At 43.2% G+C, this 23,294-nt stretch overlaps 1 protein-coding gene across 1 annotated transcript in view; it reads left to right on the top strand.

Moving 5' to 3' along the window:
* The window catches only part of CCDC129 (coiled-coil domain containing 129), a 47,686-nt gene extending 30,430 nt beyond the window's left edge, over positions 1-17,256 (top strand). Inside the window, 6 exon segments of the mRNA XM_014949433.1 lie at positions 11,035-11,120; positions 11,527-12,999; positions 14,174-14,301; positions 15,133-15,244; positions 15,916-16,272; positions 17,200-17,256. Coding sequence (XP_014804919.1) covers positions 11,035-11,120; positions 11,527-12,999; positions 14,174-14,301; positions 15,133-15,244; positions 15,916-16,272; positions 17,200-17,256 — 2,213 coding nt within the window.
* The last annotated feature ends 6,038 nt before the right edge of the window (positions 17,257-23,294 follow it).

Consider the following 23,294-nt stretch of genomic DNA (forward strand, 5'->3'; position numbering starts at 1 on the left):
CTAGCGGGAAAGGATATGCACATACCACATACTTCAGGCAGATGGCCTGGTGGAAGTTATGAAACCTGTTGTTGTTTAAATCTTAGGGGGAAAAAAAATAAAATACCTTAGGTATCCAGGAGGACAACCAAATACTTAAGAGACATCATTTTAGATTAGCAGTGACAGCTTTCTAAACAAGAAAAATTCTGAAATGAAATCTAGTTGTATTAAAGTTATGCTGAGATCTTGAAAGGTTTTTTCTAGTATTTCCTCCTCTGCCTTTGCTTCCCATGCCCTCAACAGAGCATAGGAGGACCAGAGCCTTGCCTGTGTAGTCACGGACCTCCATGTTACTATGCTAATTGTTCCAATTGACAGCCTGACCCTTTGAACCTTGCTGCAAAATCCAAAATCCCACACCCACCCCTAGCTCATGTCTTTGAAGGCAGCACACCGCTTCGCCATGGCTGCTGTGAGAGGGCTGGTCCCCCACCCCGTCAGTGACACCTGTGAGAAAGGGCCCTTTGGTGTTATCCTGGGAGTGATTTTATGCTCTGGAGAATGTGGATTTCTTTATGGAGAAGAAACACGATTTCTATTCCGTAGATCTTCTACATACTCGTCAAATACTGACTTAAGATTTCTCCTCATGAAAATATCACTAGCAAAGAGAGACATGCTTACTAATCCTGATGCCCTTAGACCCCATGAACACAACTTGATGGCTATTACCATGGAAATAGAGCTATTATAATTGGCTGTTGATGTCTACAAACTAACACCTGAGAGCCAGATACTTCTTTTGTCCCCACAATTGCTATTGGCACTGCTGACCAGGCAGAAGTTGCAGAACCTAGCATAAACACAGGGGCTTTTCACTCATTTTTCTCAGAGGTTCCTGTGAAGGTTGCTGGAAGCCATCCTCCCTTTTGTGAGGTGCTCTCAGTTGCAGAGAGCCCTACCAGGCTCCCTGCAATTGCTTATTTTTTATTCATTATCTCTGTGCAGCTGCTGCTGGGAGAAGTTGTGATGTAACGTGATCCACAGTGTAGGCTGATGACATTCAGCTCTACCTCTCATTTTCATCAGAAGCAGACACAACCATCACCCGTCTCTCCCAACATTTGGCAGCAACAGGAATCTGAATTAATGACAGTTAGCTGAAGCTCAGTTGAAATAAGATGGAAGTGATACTGACTCTCAAGGAAAAGTAGGTGGAGGACCTGGCAAAGTTTGAGGCTGTTTCATCAGCTGAGGGAAGATAAAAGACTATTGTCAAAGTGACTGCAATTTCAGGTTTTGACTAGATTAATCACTACTCCTAACCTCCCCGACTGCAGAAACATCATTTGTCACAGAGAACTGCCTGCAATGTTCTCTCTTTTCCTGTCAAATTCAGCTCTTAGATTACTCATTTATACTTGTATCATTTCTAGGGCAGTGTGTTCTTGTGTAGGACAGGCAGGAGAGGATGGGAAGCTCTGATGGGAAGGCAGACGCCTTGCTCCTGAGCATGGCAGTTTGCAGGGATGTTTCTGCTGCTCTCGGCCAACGGCATGGGAAAATCACAATGTCGATCTGTATTACCAAACCTGACAAGACCTCTGTCCCCAGCTACTTTAAATACTCCAGCCAAGCCATTAAAGGGGATTTCCAGAGTCATAGACCAAATTGTACTGGGGATATTCTTGAAAGTGGCAAAGATGGAAACTTCTGGATGATGAACCTCTGCCACCAATGTCCCTAGAGCTCTGCACCAATGCACCAGTCAGCTCTGGCCATCTGTAGGGAGGCACAGGGTGGTTCACTAGTACAGGAAATTACATCCTTTTCAGTGATGTACAGAGTAGAGAGCATCTTGCTCCCGAGCATGGCAGTTTGCAGGGATGCTTCTGCTGCTCTCGGCCAACGGCATGGGAAAATCACAATGTCGATCTGTATTACCAAACCTGACAAGACCTCTGTCCCCAGCTACTTTAAATACTCCAGCCAAGCCATTAAAGGGGATTTCCAGAGTCATAGACCAAATTGTACTGGGGATATTCTTGAAAGTGGCAAAGATGGAAACTTCTGGATGATGAACCTCTGCCACCAATGTCCCTAGAGCTCTGCACCAATGCACCAGTCAGCTCTGGCCATCTGTAGGGAGGCACAGGGTGGTTCACTAGTACAGGAAATTACATCCTTTTCAGTGATGTACAGAGTAGAGAGCATGCCCGCATTCATCTCTGATTCGGGTAAGGAGGAGGGGACATGAACACTCAAAAAAAAAAAAAAACCCAAAAAAAAAGAAAATCAAAATGGTTTCATTTTTGTTAATGAGTAGTTTAACAGAATGTTATCAGCTAATTAATTTCTTCTCCAAAGCTTCCCTCTACACATGAGCTCAGGACAATCTGCAATGTGAGAGCGAGAGAGCCAACCCACACCCCCACCAGCCCCAGGCGTTTCACAAAGAAGTATATTTATACCTGCTGTTGCGGCGCTGACTGTAGTGCACAGCAGATGTACTGGAGCTAGTTTTATATCAGTAAATATGTGCACCAGCTTTAAAGCAGGGTAACGTGCAGTGCAGGTACCCGTGGCTGTCTAGCCACCGCATCGGGAGCTGACAGAGCACCCTCTCCCCCGGCTTTTCCACCAGGTTTTGGAGCCTGGGCAGCGCTCCAGGCTGCTGTGCTCTGCCTGCCGACTGTGCTGTGCCACAACCACGCTAGACATAACCATACTATACACTGAGTCTCAAGCCAAAAACTTGGCTGGAACTTGGTGCAAAACTGCTTTTTCCTCGGATGCTTTGGAGGAGGGGAGAAGCTGGATGCTCTGGCAGTGGATGTAGATTTGCTACCTGCCTATTTCTGCAAGGCTCTGGGCCAGCGCAGTTCGTGTCTGTAATGCTCCGTGACCTGGTTCCTTCAAGTGCTTATGGCTAATATCTTGAGAGATCTCGGCACTGGTGAGGCCTCACCTTGAGTCCTGTGTCCAGTTTTGGGCTCCCTACCATAAAAAAGACATTGAGGTGCTGGAGCGGGTCCAGAGAAGGGCGATAAAGATGGTGAGGGGGCTGGAGCACAAGTCTTATGAGGAGAGGCTGAGGGAGCTGGGGTTATTCAGCCTGGAGAAGAGGAGGCTGAGGGGAGACCTCATTGCTCTCTACAACTCCCTGAAAGGAGGGTGTAGAGAGGTGGGGGCCGGTCTCTTTTCTCAAGTCACAGGCGACAGGACAAGAGGAAATGGCCTCAAGTTGTGCCAGGGGAGGTTCAGGCTGGATATTAGGAAAAAATTTTTCACTGAAAGGGTTATCAGCCATTGGAATGGGCTGCCCAGGGAGGTGGTTGAGGCCCCATCCCTGGAGGTGTTCAAAAGACGGGTTGATGTAGTGCTGGGAGGTATGGTTTAGTGATGATGCTCCTTGTTTGTTGTGTGGGTGTCTATTTTTGTCAGTGAGGTTGACGGTTGGACAAGATGATCTTTAAGGTCCCTTCCAACCTAGAAGATTCTGTGATTCTGTGAGAGCATCTAGGCCGATGTCCTCCCAGGAGCACATGGGCACCCAGGGTTCTGTGGGGAGGAGTGGGAGGTTGCACAGGAGGTTGTGGAGCACGGTGGGTGCACTCCCAGCGCCCCTGGAGCTATGCACATGTCTCCTGCTAACGATGGCTCTGACAGCCAGACCCCACAGATAACCGTACAAAGGACTGCAGGCTGAACGTGGAGATGGAGCAAAATAACCATAGCTGTTGCACAACATATGTGCCCGCCACCTTTCATCCCCCCGGCCCTGTCTCACCTCCTCAGGGGGCAACTTCCCTGCACTCATGTGAAGCCATCGCAGGCACTGGGCTGCATGGCTTTTCCCCCCAGATTCCTCCACATGTCAGTGGTCACTGAAGTGATGGGGAGAAGAACGTTTCAGGGTAAGTGAGAGCTGTGGCAACTCGGTTTTGCTGAGCAGAAGGAGAACCCTCAGAGGAGGCAGATTTGGTTCACCTTGTAATCTCTTCTGGGCATAGATTATTCTTTTGTTTCATTCGTACAGCACCTACCGACACGGTGAGAAACAATTAATAATAGAAAATGTTTTGTGTAGAGCTTTTTAAAAATGCATTTTCACTCAGTTACACTGTGTAAGATGATTGATGTGAAATTCCTTCTCAATTCACAGGGAGCAGGGGATGGACAAATTTCATAGCTACACTTGGTTTTGAATAAGAGTAGGAGCTTTTGCTGCATCTGGTGCATTTTGGGGTGCATTTTTTGCTTTCAAATAATATGACTATTCAAATAAGATGGTTTATCTAATCTATGCTATAATGTCATCGAAAAATAAAATTTACGGAAGGACGTGGATAAAAACTCTGGTTTGTGCCGGCCTTTGGAAGCACCACGTGTGGTTTGTGTGCTGCTGCCATCTGGTGAGTCTGCTCTGGAAACGCTGCAAAAACCGAGAGGTAGCTGCGCAGAAAGGGGTCGGTGCTGCAGCTCTGCTCCAGGGACAAAATATTCTGGACTGATCTCTCTTACGGGCAAGGTGAAGGACTGTGTATTGCATTGGGCTAGGAAATAATTATAAACGAGTTGTTCCTCACCTCAGTTTGCATGTTCATTGCCATTTCTGCAATGCAGGAAGTGAATCAGTGTTACAGAAGTTTTGCAGAGAAGTAGAAAAAAAAAAGACTAAGAATAGACTTTTCCTTTGAGATTTCAGTGGCACTAAATTAAATCACAGAATCACAGAATCGTCTAGGCTGGAAGGGACCTTTAAGATCTTCTAGTCCAAACATCAACCTAACTCTGAAAAAAAAAACACAAAAAAAAACCCAAACAAAAAAACCAAACCAAAACAAACCACACACCAACAAAAAAACCAAACAAAAAAACCAAAACACACTCACATCACTAAACCATGTCTCTAAGCACTATATCAACCCGTCTTTTAAATACCTCCAGGGATGGTGCCTCAACCCCTTCCCTGATTAGCCCATTCCAAGGCTTAATAACCCTTTCAGTGTAAAAAAATTTCCTAATATCCAATCTGAAATGTTTATGTTCACAGTAAACAGTTGGTAATTGGTGGAGTTGCCTATGGGGGAGCCGCCACTTCTTAAAGGAAAGACAGAATGGTATGCTGCGAACAACAGATTTTATGGGACATTTACACAGGATCAAGTTTCTCCACATACATGGGAACTGATATGAATAACAATGTTTCTTTTCCCAAGATGCTGAAAGTTGAATGAAATAATTTCTGGTGGTGCGTCAAGGTTGAGTGAGCTTCAGAAAGTCCAGTGTTCTGGGTAACAGCACTAAAGAAAAAGATTCTTTGTGGCTTATGCAGAATACATATTTTCAGTGGAGTTTTATTAGCTCTTACTGGCCGTATCATGGAGTGTAATGCTTAAAAATTGGTGGCGCCTGTCCTCTGAGAGGGGAGTATGCTTCAACAGCTCTCCCATCATAAAACTGGACCATCCATGATGTGCCATGCAGCTGATGTACTCCTCTAGTGCACAGCCAGCTCGTCCTGCAACAGCATTTTGCACAAAGCCATAGGCAGGGCAGCGCTGCTAAGGGTAACCTCCCGATTTACCAATTTGCAGAGCAGGAGAAGATAGAGTGAAACATCTAAATGGGAAGAATACCGTCAACTACCCAAAACGAGCCCATTTCTGTTCTGAAAGTGCTGTTTGAAAATGTATTTTTGAAAGTCCGTTTTTTTCCATGTAAGATAGAAAGTCTTGATTTTTTCTTTTTTTTGCCTTGTGTTGGAGAGTCAGAGCCTCCACTTCTTACCCTCGCTGCTGCTAGAGTCTTAGTGCTCAGCAGCTTCGGGGGACCAACCACTTTTAGTACTTGATGCCTGTACTTGACAAGAAAAAACATCCAAAACATAATAAAATATCTGTTCAGTTCTGGCACTTCTGTGGACATGGTGTAATCTTCTTTCATCCCATCTCTTAGTGTGTTCGGCTGCTATTGAATTCAACTATTGTCCATGGATGTGTTTTTTAAGGCCCAGTCACTGAGAGATGTGTATGTCCACTTAACCCTGGGTGTGGGAATATTATGCATAGCTTTAAGCCTGAATCTAGTTTCCCTGCTGAATTTAACCGGAGTGTTTAAGCTGTAATAAAGTTAAAGCCTTGAGAGTTTTGTGCAAGAGAGACTGCAAAATGCCTTTACTTATAGAGTGAAGTAGGAAAGTCTTATTCTAAGTTCTCCAGGCTTCCTTTTCTTTTACAAAATATCTGACTAAATTGCAGCTTCTGTGCATTATTTAGTCCTATGTATGTAGCAGACAGTTTTAGAAATATTTATCTACATTGATGTACAGCAACATTTATAGCTAAAAAAAATAATCTAAATTTTGAACAGCTTTGCTAGACTGCAATTGGCCATTCTACTTTGCCAGGATAAGCAGTCCAGCTTTTAATTTGTGAATTTAAAGTTCAAATTTGCACAAATGTTCTTTTTTGCCTATGCCTCCCCACATACTCAAATGATATAGAAAAACAACTACTGACGTACGTTCATCAATGTTAACGTGATTCAAAAGGCATGCAAAAAATTGTGGTATTATTTACAAGCAGTGCAGTAGCTCTCATGGCATCTTTTGCAGTTTGCAAGTATTCTCCAGGCTGGAAACTAGAAAGAGAGTGTGTTATTTGCAGCCAAGTCCACAGAAAGCCAGCTGCAGAGTCTTCAGAGGAATGAGAACAGTGCTCCTCCGCTTATTTTTTAACTAATTAGGGAATAGTCTTTCACTAATGGTGAACCTAGTTTCAGAAAGTTCCTGCACTGATGGTTGCTGAAGATGGGAGCCTCTATATCTGCATGCAAATAAGGGGAGAGAAAAAGTCTCTTAATGAATTTGGATTGATCAAGTAAAGGCCTGGAAAGCTGTGGGACTTCTGAGATTTGGAAGACATGTACTTTCTTATAGGATACAAAATGAAGCAGAAACCTGATTAGTGAGCTCCTCTGACCTATTTTTATTTAAAATTCAGGCAGAACAGAAATGGGATGCAGGAGCTAAACTCCCCCAGTTGAATTAGCACAGAAAGGCGAATTGCCAAGGTTTTCCTCACCAAGGTCTTCAGGGGCGATTTTCATGTTTCCTCTTTCCAGCATAGCCAGATGTATTCTCCACACAGGGACCAGAGTTGTAATTTTTAGTTCGTAGTTGAATACTGGTCTGTGTCTCTACTTCTCCAAGCATACTTTATCTTTCCTTGGTGTGATGCTCTGCACGTATTTGCCGAATCTCTACAGGCTTGGGTGTCTCCACACACTAGGAGAACTGTGTAGAGCTATATGAATAATGGATATTTTGGTTCTGTGGCTGAACCAAATGATCAGGGGAAAATGAAATTTGGGTAGGCTAGAAAAGAAAATATGTTTTGCTTAATGTTCTGGTGTTTAGCCCATTTTTTTTTTTCATCTTTCTTCTTCAAATTAAAAAATGTAGTTTCTTTCAGAAAAGAAAAAAAGCACATTTCAAAGAGAAAGGCAAGAGCATTTTAAAAATATCAAAATAATCCATGTAGATTTTGGCCAACTTGTATCCCTCCTAAAGACGATCTTCCAGTTGCTTAAAGACTTAGTTGATTTAAACATAAGGAATTGTTGCTGTGAAGAAGTGGTGATCCTACGGTGACTTTGGCCATTAGGTCAAGGGCTTTAGAGGCCAGTCCATTCTGAGAGAAAACACCAGGAACCTGGTAGATAGAGGAATTTGTCCTAGGAAACGTAGGAAAGACCTGCTTTGGACCTCTGCAAAAAGTCTATCTCCTAGTAGAAACTTGGGCTGGGGGTCTCCTCACTGAGGATTAGAGCCTGTCAAGAAAAACTGGACTGTTACCACTGGCAAGCTATTAACATTGCTGAAAATTTCACAAAGAGGGAAACTATTCCTCCTCAGGACAGCATCAGGCATGGTCTAATTTGCAGACTCACTTAATTGCTGTTTGGGACACTAAGAGGAAATGAAGCGATAGACTGGCCCACTCCCCACCCAAAACAGTTTCCTTGGTATGCAAATGCTGCCTGCCATTATGCAAACGTTACTTGGCCCTGGTATACAGACATTATATCAAACTATATTTACATAAGATGAGAGTGAGCTGACTCAAATTGAAAAGGCCGTCATGTTTAGTCTAGCATCAGCACAGCCTCAGCCTGCAGTGTCACCTGCCTTCCCAGCCCAGCCCTGCTCCATGTTTGTCCCAGGAGCATGTTGTTCAGCTTGAAATCCTCATGGAGACACTTTGGTAGTCTCTTCATAGCTTTTTACTCCACCTTGAATCGGAGGCTCATATTAATTTTTACTAAGTCTTTTTTTAATTTCAGACTTCCAGTGAAATCAAGGGAATTTTGACTGGCTTTGAATAACGTTACAGATTTAGAGAACCATCTCATCTTATCTTCACCTGCCTACCTTCAACAGGGCCTGGCATGCTGGGTAGCATCTTGCAAGTCAGTGTGGGATGTAATGATTAAATTAGGCATCTGAATGTGGTTGGAAAAGAATTGCAGCTCAGACCCTCTGAGACATCGCTTTGCACTGACTATATGGGGAATTTAAACATGCATTCTAGGAGTATTATTAGTTCATTACACATTTAATATGTAGGTAGGTGCAAATTAGCCGCCTGTCTCAGGTGAAGGCGATTACTTGGTCTGAGGACAGGAAATCAGAGTAACAAGAACAGGTGAACTGTGATTAACATGGTTCTCCCTCTACTGTACTTCTCTTCTTTTTTATAAGCTTCTATTTTGCTAACATAAAGTTGTAGAATCTGGATTTATGCTCAGAATGGTCATTAGGTCCATTTTTAAATGCATACACAGAAAGCCTTGATTTATTTACAAACCTTGCATCTTTACTCCTTGATAGCAGAGTGCACATCACACCTCTTTAAAGGGCAGGTCCAGGGAGACACATGGAGGTCTTTCTGTAGGCTAACTGCAGTGCTATTAACTTGGTGTGCAGACATTTCATCCAGTCTTTAAGGTCTTACCTTGTGTCTAAAGATTAGCCCAGAGTCCACCATCGCATGTTTTGGGTATTACTTTTGCTAGTGCGTGAATATAAACATGGGTGGGAGGGCTGTGTGGTTGCAATACACAAACACAATCGACTGTGTTGTTAGAACAGACTCATTGCATTTATCATAATAAAGGGGTCAAACCTGACTTCAGCTGCCTGGTTTTGACCAGATCAGAAGACAAATTCTCACAGCAATTAGTCTTCCATTAAGAGTTATGGGTTTTTCCCTACATGTAATTGCTAGTAACATGCTAGATACTTTGGTATCCTGCATGTCTCAGGAGAAAAACAGGCACCTTAAAACACTAGGTAATCTGCTGACAATTTAGTCGTTTAACTCTGCAAACTTTAAAGCTTGAAGGTCAGTTGTTATGATTGGAGGATACAACTGAGTATTTGAGGCTCAAATAATTTGAGTCTCAAACCAGTTGGAACTGCAGCAGCTGAAACATTTCTGCTTTTCAAAATTTTCCTAAGCCTTTCTTTCTTCATTTTTATGTACAGAAAACTACAGGTCAGACTGACACACTGGAAGCAACAGCTGGGAAAGATGCAATGGGTAACTGAAGCAGCTTTAAAAAAGTTTAGAGAATCTGTAGAGCAGTCTCCCTGTGGGAGAAGCTGAACCATGATGTCATCTGTGGGAAACTGCAAGGATGACTTTTTGAGACCACCCACAAAACAGGCAATTTTCAGAAACATCACTGCAGATTTTTTGATGTGTGAGATGGGAACCACATATTTCTCATCCGAAATAGGAAAGTGTCTGACTGATGTGCTCATGATGAGTGACAATGCAACTAATTCATTTAAAAACACAAAATGATATCTGGTTTTGATTTTACAGTTGCTGCATACAAATAGATTGTGTGATTTTCATTAATTGATGCCTAAGATACATTTATTAAAGTCCATAGTCTGATAATGTGTGAAAACATAGTTTGTAGACTTTTTTCCCTGCATTTTCCAATTCATACAAATGAGAATTAATAACTCAGGTCTCAGAACCGCTAGGTGATTTGTCACATTTTCATGGATTTAACCAGAAGATAAAAGGTCTCAGAGTTCAGAAAACATTATGTATGTAGGGAAGAAGAAGGGAAGTGTATCCAGACCGTTTCAGTCTCCTTCCCTTCCTTCCCTCAGCAGAATCCCTCAGCCTGTTCCACCAGCTCCTTTCTTGTGGTGCCAGATGAGGGCATTATCTGAGAATGGAGGTTATCTGAAAGTGCAAGTTATCCAAGGGCTGAAAGGTATTGGGATGTACAGGATAACTGAGGGTTTAACATCAGTCATGTCTTTTGAAAAGGGTTGGCTTTTATTCATTAAATCAGATAGCTAATGGTGTAATTTAATTGCTAAAATTGGGGTAAGAATTGATTTAGTCAGATGATGTGGTGGCTAGATTAAAAACCTTGTCTGGTGTAAATCTAGAATATCTTCCCTCTTGCCTTTATCTTGCCATGCAACTCCCCATCTTCTCTGCTTGTTACTGCGATTTCCTGTTCTCAGACCAAAAAACAACAAAGATGATGGTGCCTCAGAGACCAACTGGTCTAGGGAAAGGCTAGGGCAGCTCCCTTTCCTTGAAGGAGTCACCTGGTTGAAGCCATCAAAACCGCTTCAACAGGTATGAATGAGACTTGGTCTGAACCAGTTCTAACAGTCAAAAGTAATTAATTTTAGCAGAGTAAAACTAGTGGTTGGCTGCTTTATAGGTTATTTATATTGTGCATGTTGTGTAAATAAATAAAAATCTAAAATCTGCAGGTGACAATTAAGCTGGTGAATAAGTCAATGCTTAGTAACATCAGCAGTAGCTATCCTGAGCATGTGTTGTTATTTTTTCTTGTTGTAGCAATATTGCAGATTTCTGACCAGGATCAAGAATATTTCTAAAAATATACACTTAAAGTGCCCCTTCTTAGCTTTATATTCATTTTGACCTGGTACTGTTTTCTGCCTTTCTTTCTAATTTTTCTTATCCTTTTTTTTTTCCCCAGTAGAGGTGATGGTGACAAGAACAAGCAGCTGCCAGTCAGACAGCAGTGGGTTCATGGAGGAGATGCCAGAACCTGTAGTTTTGCAGGTAAGAAATGAGCAATAGTTGTTGGTAGGTCTATGAAAACTCTGTAACTCTGGCACAAGTAACATTAAAAAAAATAATAATCATGCAGTGGTGAAAGCTTCATGAAAACAAATTCATCCTCCTAGAAAAGCTCAGAAGGCAAGAAGCTTGCCTCAGAACTCTGTGCGACTCTTTCACCACATTAATGCAAGATTTGTGCAAGGCATTAGAGAAGAAGTATTACAAAAATCTTTGATTCTTTGGTTCACTGGGCATTTAAAGATCTTTAAAGACGTATTTTAAGACGCCTCTGGGCCTGGTGGTGCCCAAGGCCAAATAGTGATGGGCAAACCAGTGTGATAGAACAGGTATAATATTTCAGTTCTTCCTTCCTTTATTGTTTTTCCTCCTTTTTTTTTCCCTTCAGAATACATCTTTGTCAGGAAAGATCAACTTTATTTCTGATATCTGCAATCAAGAAACAGCTGTGTCATACAGGCCAGAGTTTCTGATGTTAAATCAAGATTTTCAACAAAAGCTAGATGATTGTGTTGCTAAGGTCTTCGTCACATCTTCCGAGAGCATTTTGCCAGCACCCGGATCAAAAAAAGCAGGCAGTGACAAGGGAGAAGAGACTCATCTGCTCCTGACTGCAGAAAATGGAGAGTATGAGGCCTGTAAAGCTGAACCACAGAGTTTTGTACAAGAAAAGTTTTGTGATGTAGGCATGAAGGAGCATAAAACTGGAAGAAAGCTACCAGGAAAAGAGGAGTGCATAAAGGAGCGTAGTCCTTGTTTTCAGAGTGATAGTCAGGATGAAGGAGATCCTAGCTGCTTAAAATTTGATCATCAGCTATATTTTAGGACAGGACACAAAAAGGTGAATGTAGCCTTCACTGAACTGATTGATATAAACCCTGCAGTCATCAGTGACAACAAAATCAGAGGCGAAAATGAAGGTGAGAAGTGCCTGACTGAAAAGGATGTTGGAGTTGCACGTCATGAAAGTGCCCATGGAGGTTGTACAGGACATGTTAAAGGATCATGGTGGGGTGTGGAAGTGGTCAGCAAAGGTAGTACCCTGCTTGCAGTGAATGAGGTGACAAACAGCCAGAAGTTCTGCAAAACAGATGACGATTCAAAAAATACAAGATGCTCCTCCCAAACAGAGCTCCCAGAAAGTCCACAGCAGGGCTCAGCAGCACAAAGTGGGAGCAGTTCTGCCTCAAGCTATTCTATGCAAGAACCTCAGAGGCACCCCTCCTGCCTAGCAGAAGAGCCTGGATTAAGTTCATCTGACAATCGAGAGACTGGAAGCACAGGGGAGATGTTAGGTAATAACAAACAGGGAGACACTGTCCCAACTGATGAAATGGTTTCTACTCCTCTGAAATCTGTTACTGTTCAGGTGCCTTCAGGGCTGGAGTTTATTTCAAGGGTGGAGTGCATAGGGCAAAATGCTCCTTTTAGTGACACCCTTGCTAGGGAAGATGCTGTGGACTTCCCTGAGGGTGATCCTCCCATACAGTCAGACCCTGGACCTTCAAAGAGCAGCATGAAGCAGACCACTGAAGACTCCAGCCAAACTGGCATCTGTGCCGGGAAGCTCAGGTGGCCATCGCTGCTTCATCCACATCACGCTCACCTGAAAAAATCAGCTTCTCTTGACACCATGGTCTGTGGCCAATACAGGTCACGCCACTGGGGTGAAGCCTCTGGCGCCAGGGGTGCACAGGGCTGTCACTGCTGCTGCTCCCCCAGCTGCTGCCCATGGACCTTCCCTGTGGCCATCTCTCCCCAGAACCCTGGGGGCTGCTGCTCAAACTATGCTGCCACTGAGCTGCGGCTCTTGAAAATGCTGATGCTCTTACAGGAGGCTGCAACTCGCCATCTTGCTCCGGTGAGTAGGTTTCTTCATACCCATAGGCAGCCGACACACTTGCGAGCTAAATGTATGAGCTGCCTTTTCCTCTCCTCTCCTGCCACGCTTGCTTCTTTAGTGACGCGTATCTTGGGAATGTAACTTAGAAAATGGGTGAGGAAAGAAGCATTCCCATCAAGAGAAAAATGGCAAACCTATCTGTGTACCTTCAGTTTTGACGGGCTGCTTCTTTTAGTGACTTATGTACAGCAGTTCAGTCTTAAAATGGTTACTGTGAACTGGGTGATAAAGTTTACAGGTCAAATGAAGAGCTGAGATATGAGAATGAGTTTCAGTGAGTTCCTGTGAATCAGCTGGGTTACAGCAACTGAGTAACTTATTGGACTGCAGAAATGATATAGCATAATTCTCTTTTACCGAGAACTCATTTAGGCTATATTACTTAGTGTTTATTAAAGACTAACTGTGAACACCAAGATAGATGCCAAAAGCCAAAATACTCTAAATCAAAGCGAATTATGACTTCCCAGAGCCTCAAACCATTTTCCCATGGTAGAATAAAAAGCTTGCATTAAATCTAAAGTTCCACTAAGATGAGTAATTGCAATAAAAATACTGATAGCAAAAAGTCAGCAGATTTTTTATTTCTTTGTTCAGAATTGCTGAGAGTTACCAAAAGTTGTGAAAGACTCAGAATGTACTGGGGAAGAAAGGAAGAAAGGGAGTCAGGAGTGGCTTTTGCATCCTGCGAGTAACGTGGAAGGAGCAGCGTACCTCTTGGTCCATTTTTCCTCTTCTCTTTGCTCTTCATAAGGAAATGAAACTTGAACTGTTGTACAAATCGGGGAGGGAAATTATTAGATAAAGGTTTTGGGAAGTGAAAGCGGTGAATTTTATGCTGCCACATCATTGAATATATAAATCTGCAATGTCTTGTCTTTGAGCAGTATATTGAACAGCATTAGTGCCTTTTGTCAGCTATCTTGCTGTTGCCACAAGATGGCAGTGAGTCAGTGCCTTATGGTGAACTGGGACGCCTTTTCTCACTCATTGACTACTATTTTATCGCTCTTCTAGGGGAGCTAGAAGAACGGTACCCATGCCCTTCGGGCTGTTAGCTTCAAATGCACTTGACATGGAAATGCTCAAAGAAAAGTAGCCAAGTGGGGTATTGTCTTGCTTTTCTGTGTAGTGTACCCTCCATGAAATAGAAGTGATGAAGAGGTCCTGCCAGCACTTCCAGGAGAATCTGGATGAGATTGAACAGCACCTGACCGAACAGCAGGCCCTATGTTCCGGCATGATGCCAGATGAAGGAAGGTAATGGCAGCCCCAACACACTTACCTAAATCCAAAGCTATCATCAGCAACAGCCCGTGGGGCACGTGCAGTGTGTCTGGTCACTTGTGTTACCCGAGGTCTACTGGTCAGTGAGGTGCAGCTGTGGGCATCCCGCAAGTAGAGGAGAAATGTATTGTGATGTGATTTTTGTCCAGTCTCTCTCCACACTGTTCAAGGCTCTTAAACATGAGCATTTTGAAAGGGAAGATTGCTCCATAGATGGAGGCTAGATTTTTAGTATGCAACTACTATGTTTTAACATAGGATTACAGGAACAGACCTCAGTCAGCTGGAGCTCAATGTCCCAGGACAATGCTGGGTTCAGGGAAGGAGGTGGGAGTGATCTCTGACTAATCAGTCCCTTTAGGCCATATACATAAGTGCCCATGCTCAATAGGGTGACGATACAGGAAAGATTGAACTAGTTTATCATGGACTCAGCCCAACTTCACACGGATTACTGAAAAGCCTTCAGGTTCACAAAAAGTTACTATGGGCTTCCAGTCTTGAGCTGCCTGAAAGTAGGGCATTTGTGCAGTCTTTGTGCTGGTGATAAATCAGAAGTGATAAACTTCCCCAGACTCAAGCTGGCTCTGCAACTACAACGTGTTTAATCTTGGAACTGGGATAATCAAAGAAATGGAAGTCAAGCAGACAAGGCCTGTTATTTATTATTTTGTAAGGTATCCTATGATTATGGGTAAAAAAACCTAACAACACAACAGAGGGAGATAAAGGTGTTATGCTGGGGCTGAGGAAGAGGAGGGTGTTCACTGCTCACTCACTATGTTGTCACTGCTTTCCCTACAGGGAGGAAGGCAGACACCTGCAACTCCTACGGCAAGCCGTTCGTCAGGAGGTTGCAGAGCTGGAACTTCAGTTGAATAATCAAGCTTGGCAGGTCAGGGAGGACATCCTTATGGTACGTTGCAAAAGCCACCACTCTGGATCATGTGGGAAGAGTTTAAAGTCTGTCCTGCTATTCAGTGTTGAAAGTCTTAGCTCTGAGGTACACCTGAATAAAGTCTGCCAAGAATAAGAGGATTTCCGATAGCAGACTTACAGTTTACGTCTTTGGCTCTCTTTCTCTTTGACTATGCTGTTGAGCTCAATCACCAGGAAAATGCCAATAATTACAGAAGTAACTGTACTCTCTTCTGCTCTACAAAGGTCCTGGGATTTCCAGAATAAAGTGATAGGCAGTCAGCCAATTGATATATTGTTACTGTTTTTTTCTGGACCAGCTCTCCATTTCATAAGGAAAGGTAAAGAAAACATGACCAGGGGATTGGTTACTTGTCTTTGATTCTTCCCTGATAAACTTGGGTTAGAGGATGAAGACTGCAATGGTCTCTGATTAAAGTCCATTTGGAGATTTTCCATTTGGCAATTAGATCTGTCTGTTGTAATAAAATGGCCTTTAGGCTTTTCTCCTCATTTTTATGGCAACATCTCCTTTGCCAGATATTGCATGTCTTCTTTGGACCAAGCAGAAGAAGCAGGTATGCTTCATATACTCTTGTGTATCCTGCTTGATTCCTTTCATTATATTTTTATTACTGCAATATGCTTTTCCTTCTATTTTCTCTGCAGCAGCTGGACCAATTACTAATAGAACAATCCCATCTGTTTTCCGAGCTCGGACTCTCTGATTGGAAGGGAGAAAGAAAAGCCCAGAATAAACAAGCGTTTTCAGATGCTGCTGACACTGTGCATCCTCAAAGTGGGTGCTCAAACATGGTGCTCCCAGGAGCTCCTAGCAAAAACGTGACAACAAAAGCAGGCTCACTCTCTGCCCCGCAGTCAGGTGCACACCCAGTGCATTTTCCTACCAGGACAACACCTAAGCCAAATTCGGCCGGGTCTGACCCACAGGAGCTCTCTGCCAGCAAAAAGGAAACAAAAGGATGTCCCCAAGCAAAAATGGACTTTAAGGCATTTTTACACAATGTAAGGCGATGTTTCAGTCTCACCCTCATGGTCTTAAGTGGAAGGGATCGCTGACCTGCAATGTGGTTTTACTCTTCTGTGTCTCATTGCCACAGCCCAGGGCAGGACCCTTTCCTGCCCAGCCCTGCGTTCATCCCAAGGGATGGAGCCTGGGTTTGAGGGCACTTGCAGTGTGCACAGGCAACACAGGCAGCCCTGCTTTGATATTTCTCAGTAGGTTGTGGCAATGACCTAGGTGCTCCAGACAGAAGAACATCTAAGTATGTGGATTGTATTTGCCTGGCTTGCTTAAATTTGAATGCAACTGTTCGACTAATTAGTATGTTCAGTCCTCTCCCACCATGTGAAATTAGTAATTTATGGCTTCAATTTGCAGAGACAATTATCCAGTTTTACAAGGGCACTAAAGGCAGTGAACTGGAAGGTTTCTTGTTTTTCTGAAGAAATTCGAAGTCAGCATTTCTGACTGATCTGATCTCACAATGTAACCAAAAAAAATTGTTTGCCTGCGTTTTAAAATATAAAATATGCCTAGAAAATATCTTAGATAGCTGCCTTATCATTTAATGGTCTCTTCCACCTAAGCACATGCCCCAGTTTTTAAAGGATTGATTGTTCTATTAAATGAATAATTAGGGTTAAATTCTGTGTAAACTTCATGTAAACACCATGGGAGGCAATGCTTTTTATTGTAATCTTATACCAGTTTCTTGATTTATGTTGACATTACCACTGATATTTATCAAGCAGAATCAGGTTCCTTAGCACGCTGTTCAAAGAAGGAGAACCATAGACAGTGAGGAACAAGGAACTGAAATATCTGAGATTGTGTTTTGTCATCTTTTGTACCCATATCCTCTTAAGACTAGTCTTGGTCATTCCCTCAACATACAAAGAAAATAACACTTTTTCCCTTTTTTTTTCCAGCTGAAGAAATCTTTCAGAAATTCTTTAGGTAATGATTCAGCAGAAGGAAAAGACTGATGGAGGACAGACTGATGGATTTTGGTTTTAATCATTGTGGCCTTTCCCCTGAAATGCATGGTGTATCACAGAAACAAATGAACAAAATATTGCATTATAGAAGGTTCTGATCACAGCAGTTTCATTTGCAATGGGATGACTGTCCTGAAAACCAGGCATTTATAAAGGATGTTTTGAAGACACGCGCTATGTATTTTGCTGTTCTATGACTACAAATCATGCTCCTATGGGCAATCACACTGTATAGGGATGTTCTTTGCAAGGTCATTTAAAAGGAAGAGGAGAGGGCTTACTTTTGAGAATAAACTTCAGAACTTCCAGACAGCCCAAGACACACCATTAGTAGGTATTCTCCTTACAGCCAGTTATTTTAACACAGTTCTTCAACCAATATTAATCCTTAAGCTCAAAATACCTTGTATAGTCCTAAACATGATCCAGCTTTTAACTTGCTACTAAGAGGCTACTTGCCTTTTAGTAATTTTATGAGGCTTGTATCTACTGTCAGGATGAAATCAGAAGCTCACCGACAGTGCATAAAATGTTAAACACCCACTCTGTCAAACTATTACTATGGGTAGTCCCCTGGGTTCATATAAATTGAATTAAAATCAAAATGAGACTAGAAACACAGGATGTACTACATTTTAAGCCTTGAATCAGAATCCTGGTTTGGTTTTCTGGGGTATGCGCAGAGCCTGGGTTCATGCAGAAAAAGACAAGAGAAAAGACCTCTCAGGTTTGGATCACTGTGAAGAAATTCAACCGGTTCATTTTCAAAGCAGTGCAGCTTGTACCACTGCTTTCAATTTAGCAGTTCCCAGCCTGTGAGATGTCCTACTGGCTTGTTTGTTTAATGCTCTGGAGGGATCTTAGGTGTCATTTAGGCTTTGGTGTTGAAAATCACAGCCCTGGGAACAAATCAGAAGCTCTGCACCGACAGTGCATAAAATGTTAAACACCCAGAAATCAGAAGCTCACCGACAGTGCATAAAATGTTAAACACCCACTCTGTCAAACTATTACTATGGGTAGTCCCCTGGGTTCATATAAATTGAATTAAAATCAAAATGAGACTAGAAACACAGGATGTACTACATTTTAAGCCTTGAATCAGAATCCTGGTTTGGTTTTCTGGGGTATGCGCAGAGCCTGGGTTCATGCAGAAAAAGACAAGAGAAAAGACCTCTCAGGTTTGGATCACAGTGAAGAAATTCAACCGGTTCATTTTCAAAGCAGTGCAGCTTGTACCACTGCTTTCAATTTAGCAGTTCCCAGCCTGTGAGATGTCCTACTGGCTTGTTTGTTTAATGCTCTGGAGGGATCTTAGGTGTCATTTAGGCTTTGGTGTTGAAAATCACAGCCCTGGGAAGGTGCAAATAGAAGTAGCATTTGCACATGTTTAAGAAGAAAATGGAGTCAAACATGCTGAGCAGCCTCCAGGCTCCCTGCACCTCCACGTTTCCACAGATGTTCAGAGTAATAAAATGATTGGGGAAGAGAGGTACATAGCAGAGGAACTGACAAGATCCTCCAGAGCCTGCTGGACCATGAAATTTACTGGTTGAAACTTGCCCCTTTCTTGAGACCCTGCATGGGATTTGTACACCACTTCCACACTATCAAGTGTTTAAGAGTTTATGTGTCAAGATTTGTGATTGTGACGGTACCTTCAGGCAGCATGCAACAGGACCAAAGCGTCCTTCACCTAAGTTTTGGTGGAACAAGCAACAAATTTGGCTTAGTGTTTTCTCCCTCCACTGACTTATGAACTGCACTTGCAGATGTTGTACCTCAGTTTGTGGAGGAAGGCAAATAAAGAGCATGGTGAAGGATGCACAAGGGTGCCAATGCTGAAGATCTCTTGAAGGATGGCTGAACTAAGCCTCATAATGCTTCTGTTGAAGATGTGGGAGAAAAGAAAATATACAGCAATTTTGTCATCAGGAAGGTTCAGGGGTGGCACTGGTCAGTGTGGGAGCCAGCCGTGCACCCGCTTAACCTCATGGTGTTATCAGCCTTTTAAACTCTATCATGCCCCTTTAGGGCAGTCATAAGCAAATATGGTGAGAATCTCAATAACTCCACGGAAGTAATGAAATTATAACGTACCTGAGTATCCTAATCTAGCTAGTTAGAACCATACAAATCAGCTTGCAAGCTCACAAGGCAGTGGGTCATATTGTATATGGGGAGGAAGGGATGACGACTACATTACTCGTGAAAAGCATTAGTGTTAGGCAGTTTGCAAGTTTGAAATCTGAAGAAAACTGACTCTGTGACACTGCAGAATGCCTCACAAAAAAAAAAAAAAAAAAAAAAAAAAAAAAAAAAAGAAATGGAAGTATTTGAACAAAAGGCAGTTTTCCTCCCACCTTTCCAAAATTGAAATAGGTAGAACTATTTGCTCTGTTTCGCAGGACTGTTGAAGCCCCACAGAGGTCCATGCAATATAGATCAGACCTGCTATGGAGAAGTGTAAGATGCACAGGGTGTAGGTATGTTACAGCGGTGGTTCTCTTTCCTCTTTTGGCATCTCTTGCCTGCAGAAACCCAAAACTGCCACCTGAAATCCTTGTAACTCCCTGTTAAAGGCTCAGCACTTTCTTTGCTGTGGTCACAGTCTCTGGAGGGCAAGGACAACAGCAGCCTTACGTGCAGGAGGCAGGAAGGGAGAGGGGCAGGCAGGGAGAGGTCAATTGAAAAATGGTTCCCTACCAAAGATAGAAAATCCAAAACTTGCTTTTGCCCGCCCTGGTTCAGTAGCAATTTGTGTCACTTGGATTTTATTTCTTTTGTCATTGTCTTTTGCCTTCATTGGTTTTCCCTGATGCCTCATAAATCTTTAAACCCTGAAGCTAAAAGAGGCTGCATTGTGCACCAGCTTGAATATTGATTTTGCTAGAGAGTATAAAATCTAGAGAGATAATAAGGAAATCCATCTAAGGTACCCTGCCAAGGGCTCCCATTAGTTGCTTTACCAGGCATCAATTCAATAAACCCTCGAGAGCAGCACATGAATAAACATCATAGCCTCTCTGGCATGTTAATGCATCAGCTGCCTAATTGTCAATGCTGCCAACAGACTCCAAGAAAAGTAGTACCTTGGGAGTTCAGCCCCTTCCAACCTCAAGTCCAAAGAAGATTTGACACTGGCTGAGGAGAAGGCAGGGCTCGGGGAAGAGGGGGTGTGACAGACAAATACCACGGTCACAGCTGTTTTCATCCTGGTGCTGGCCTCTGGCTGGATGCACAGCCCCGCTCCGTGCCCTTCGGGCAGGCTGCCTCCAGATTGCCTCCCCGAGCACGGCGAGCAGGTGCCCCAGGACAGGCCTGTGGCTTTCCCTGTGCAGGACTGGAGTTCGTATTTGGAAAAAAGGCGGCCTCAAATTTTGGCCTCACGCAATAGGATGGGGCTTGGAGCAACCTGGTCTGGTGGGAGGTGTCCCTGCCCAGGGCAAGGGGGTTGGAGCTCGATGATCTTTAAGGTCCCTTCCAACTCAATTCTGTGATTCTGTGAAAATGGTCCTGAGCTGCTAGATAGGAATTACGCTCTCCTGGAGGGCTGACAGTGAGCCTGACTGGCAAGAACCTGGGGTCTTACTCCAAGCTCTAGCATGTGTTCTCCCTGTGACCAGAGCTCTTTCCTTTACCCCGTGGGGACCCTTATTCCTGGCACAGCTTCTTCCTGTCTTATCTAATGAGGTTTTAAATTCCTTGCAGAGAAGTTATTCTCTCCTAATGTGTTCATACAGCGCCTAGCACAATAGGGGCCGAATATCAGTTGGGACCTCTACTTGCTGCTGCAATAATAATTTTATGAGCAGCCTTTCATTAAGATCCATTGCTACTTAAGAAGCAGCTGCAGTGCCACTTTATAAGGCTGTTGATTGTTTTAACTGCTTCTGCTCCAGAAACAAAATTTTGATCTTCCCTGTAAAAATGGATATGGGTAAAAGAGGCTGAAATATGAACAAAACGGCAAATTTCCTATCAAATGGGAAAATTCAGAATGAGAACATCTGAGACTTCCAGGAATTAAAGGAAAGTGAAACTACGCAGTTCTCACCTCACTGGAGAGGTGCATTTGAATTCATCCATCTTAATTTCCTTCTTTTCTATTTTCTTTCAATGGGTACATCACTCACTCAATTAGCACAGGTCACAGTTAGTAAGAGGGACACAGATGTGTCCCATTGAGGCTACTCAACCTTAATATGGAAAACATTTATTACCATGACAAATAATGCAGAACACCTGATTTCCACTCCCCCCTCTCACATTAAAATACAAAAGCAGTGTGTTAAGACATTAGACCTTATAGTTAATGGTAGTCACAGAATAGGATTGAGGTAAGAAGCACAAGAAACTGAAAGTTAGAAGCTAAGGAGTTGGTTTTTTTTCTCACTCCTTATCCAAAGGGAGTGTGAAGGGACCTCACCTGAAGATGTCCATATGTGTATTTTCTGCATATGGTTTGCAAGCTCTGTCCCTGTCACCTGCAAAAGGCTTCTGCAAATACAGACTGGTAAAATATTTCTGCTCTTTTGTGCTCTCAGCTTAGTCAGCTGCCCACAGGAACAGCTGTAGTAAGTACTTATTAGAGGGACTTTAGGTAAAGCAGGGTGGCAGGCTGCCAGCAGTACCAAAAAGGAAGAGGGTGAGGGTTGGTGAAGAAAACTGTGCTGCCCATCTCAACATTCCTGTGCTCCATGACATTTCAATTTCACTGTATGAATTCTTGGGAACTTGCTTTATGTCAGCTCCCAATTTGTGAAAGTACAGTAAGATCCACCTTTCACAACACGTAGAGCTTTCTTTCCAATAGACAACTCAAATCAAACTATTGCAGCTCTACTGTGAAACAAGGTGTGTGTGTGTAAAGTCTGTAGTTAAGGATTATCTTGCTGGTGAATTAACTTTTCAAAGGTTGCCTGGATTTTATGGAGGTTTTTCTAAGCTACTGACAGGAAGAGAAATTATGTGGAGTAGGAAACAGTCTCAGTCACTTAAGGCAAAACAAAAAAACCCAAACCCATAGCTAATTATTTGAAAACTAGGGCCTGTTGTATCAGTGACACTTCTGTAGTGTCCTGCAGAAGGGCTCCACTGACCTTAATTTTTTGATCCACAAGGAAATAAAATAACGTGCTACTTTTGTTACATCAGGAGAGCTGCTCCAGATCTAGGGTTGCTCTAATGGGAGCAGAGTGTGCTGGAAGCAGGGTAGCCTGGACTCCTTACATCCTTGTTCCATTTAACAAATAGAGAAGTGGAAGCAAGGGCAGTTGAGTCATCCCAAACCAGGCCAGGCAAATGCAAGAGGTGCCTTTCTGGGGCTTGGGTTTCTTGCTGAACTCCATGGAGGAGTGAGAGTGTGTATGTGGGGCTGGGGGTGGAGGGGAGCTGGAGTGACATGTCCAGGGTAATTTGGAGCAGCTGGTGCCAAAGAAATGTCATTCTGGGAGCTGATGCAACAGCCTCATGGGGTCAGCAGGTTGTACCCAGCCTGGCTAGTAAGCTCATCCTCAGGGATGGGCACCGGCAAGCAATTGCTGCCAAAGCACGCAGCAGCTGGGCTGACTGCCACCCAGGCAAGAGGTGAGTAAAGAGCCTTGTGAGCAGCATGGGGAAATCTTCTAGCTGTGGATGGGACAGGGGAATCTGAAAACAAGGGGCAGACTGAGAGAGAAATAGAGAAAGAGGAACAGTTGGGGTAGGTGTAATGAAGCGCAAGGCCTGACACTAGACAAAGGAGGGATGAAGCAGAAGTTAGCATGTGCAATTTGTCTATTTAGAGGTAGCCCAAAGGTCCAATACAGAGGTCCTTCAATGAAATAATTAAGCTAATTTAACCCTCGCACAGAAAACCTAGGGAAATGAATTTACTTATTGCTCTTCCTAAGGACACTTACGAGCATTTCAGGGTCACAGGCAAGCAAAGGAGTTAAGGACCACAGTCAGATTAGGACAAAGCACAGAGGAATGGTTAGTTGAGGGCTATCCAAGTTCTTGACATAGCACCCAGGGTTTAAGAA

Source organism: Calidris pugnax, unplaced genomic scaffold (assembly GCF_001431845.1).
Source record: "Calidris pugnax isolate Ruff unplaced genomic scaffold, ASM143184v1 scaffold124, whole genome shotgun sequence".
Lineage (NCBI taxonomy): Eukaryota > Metazoa > Chordata > Aves > Charadriiformes > Scolopacidae > Calidris > Calidris pugnax.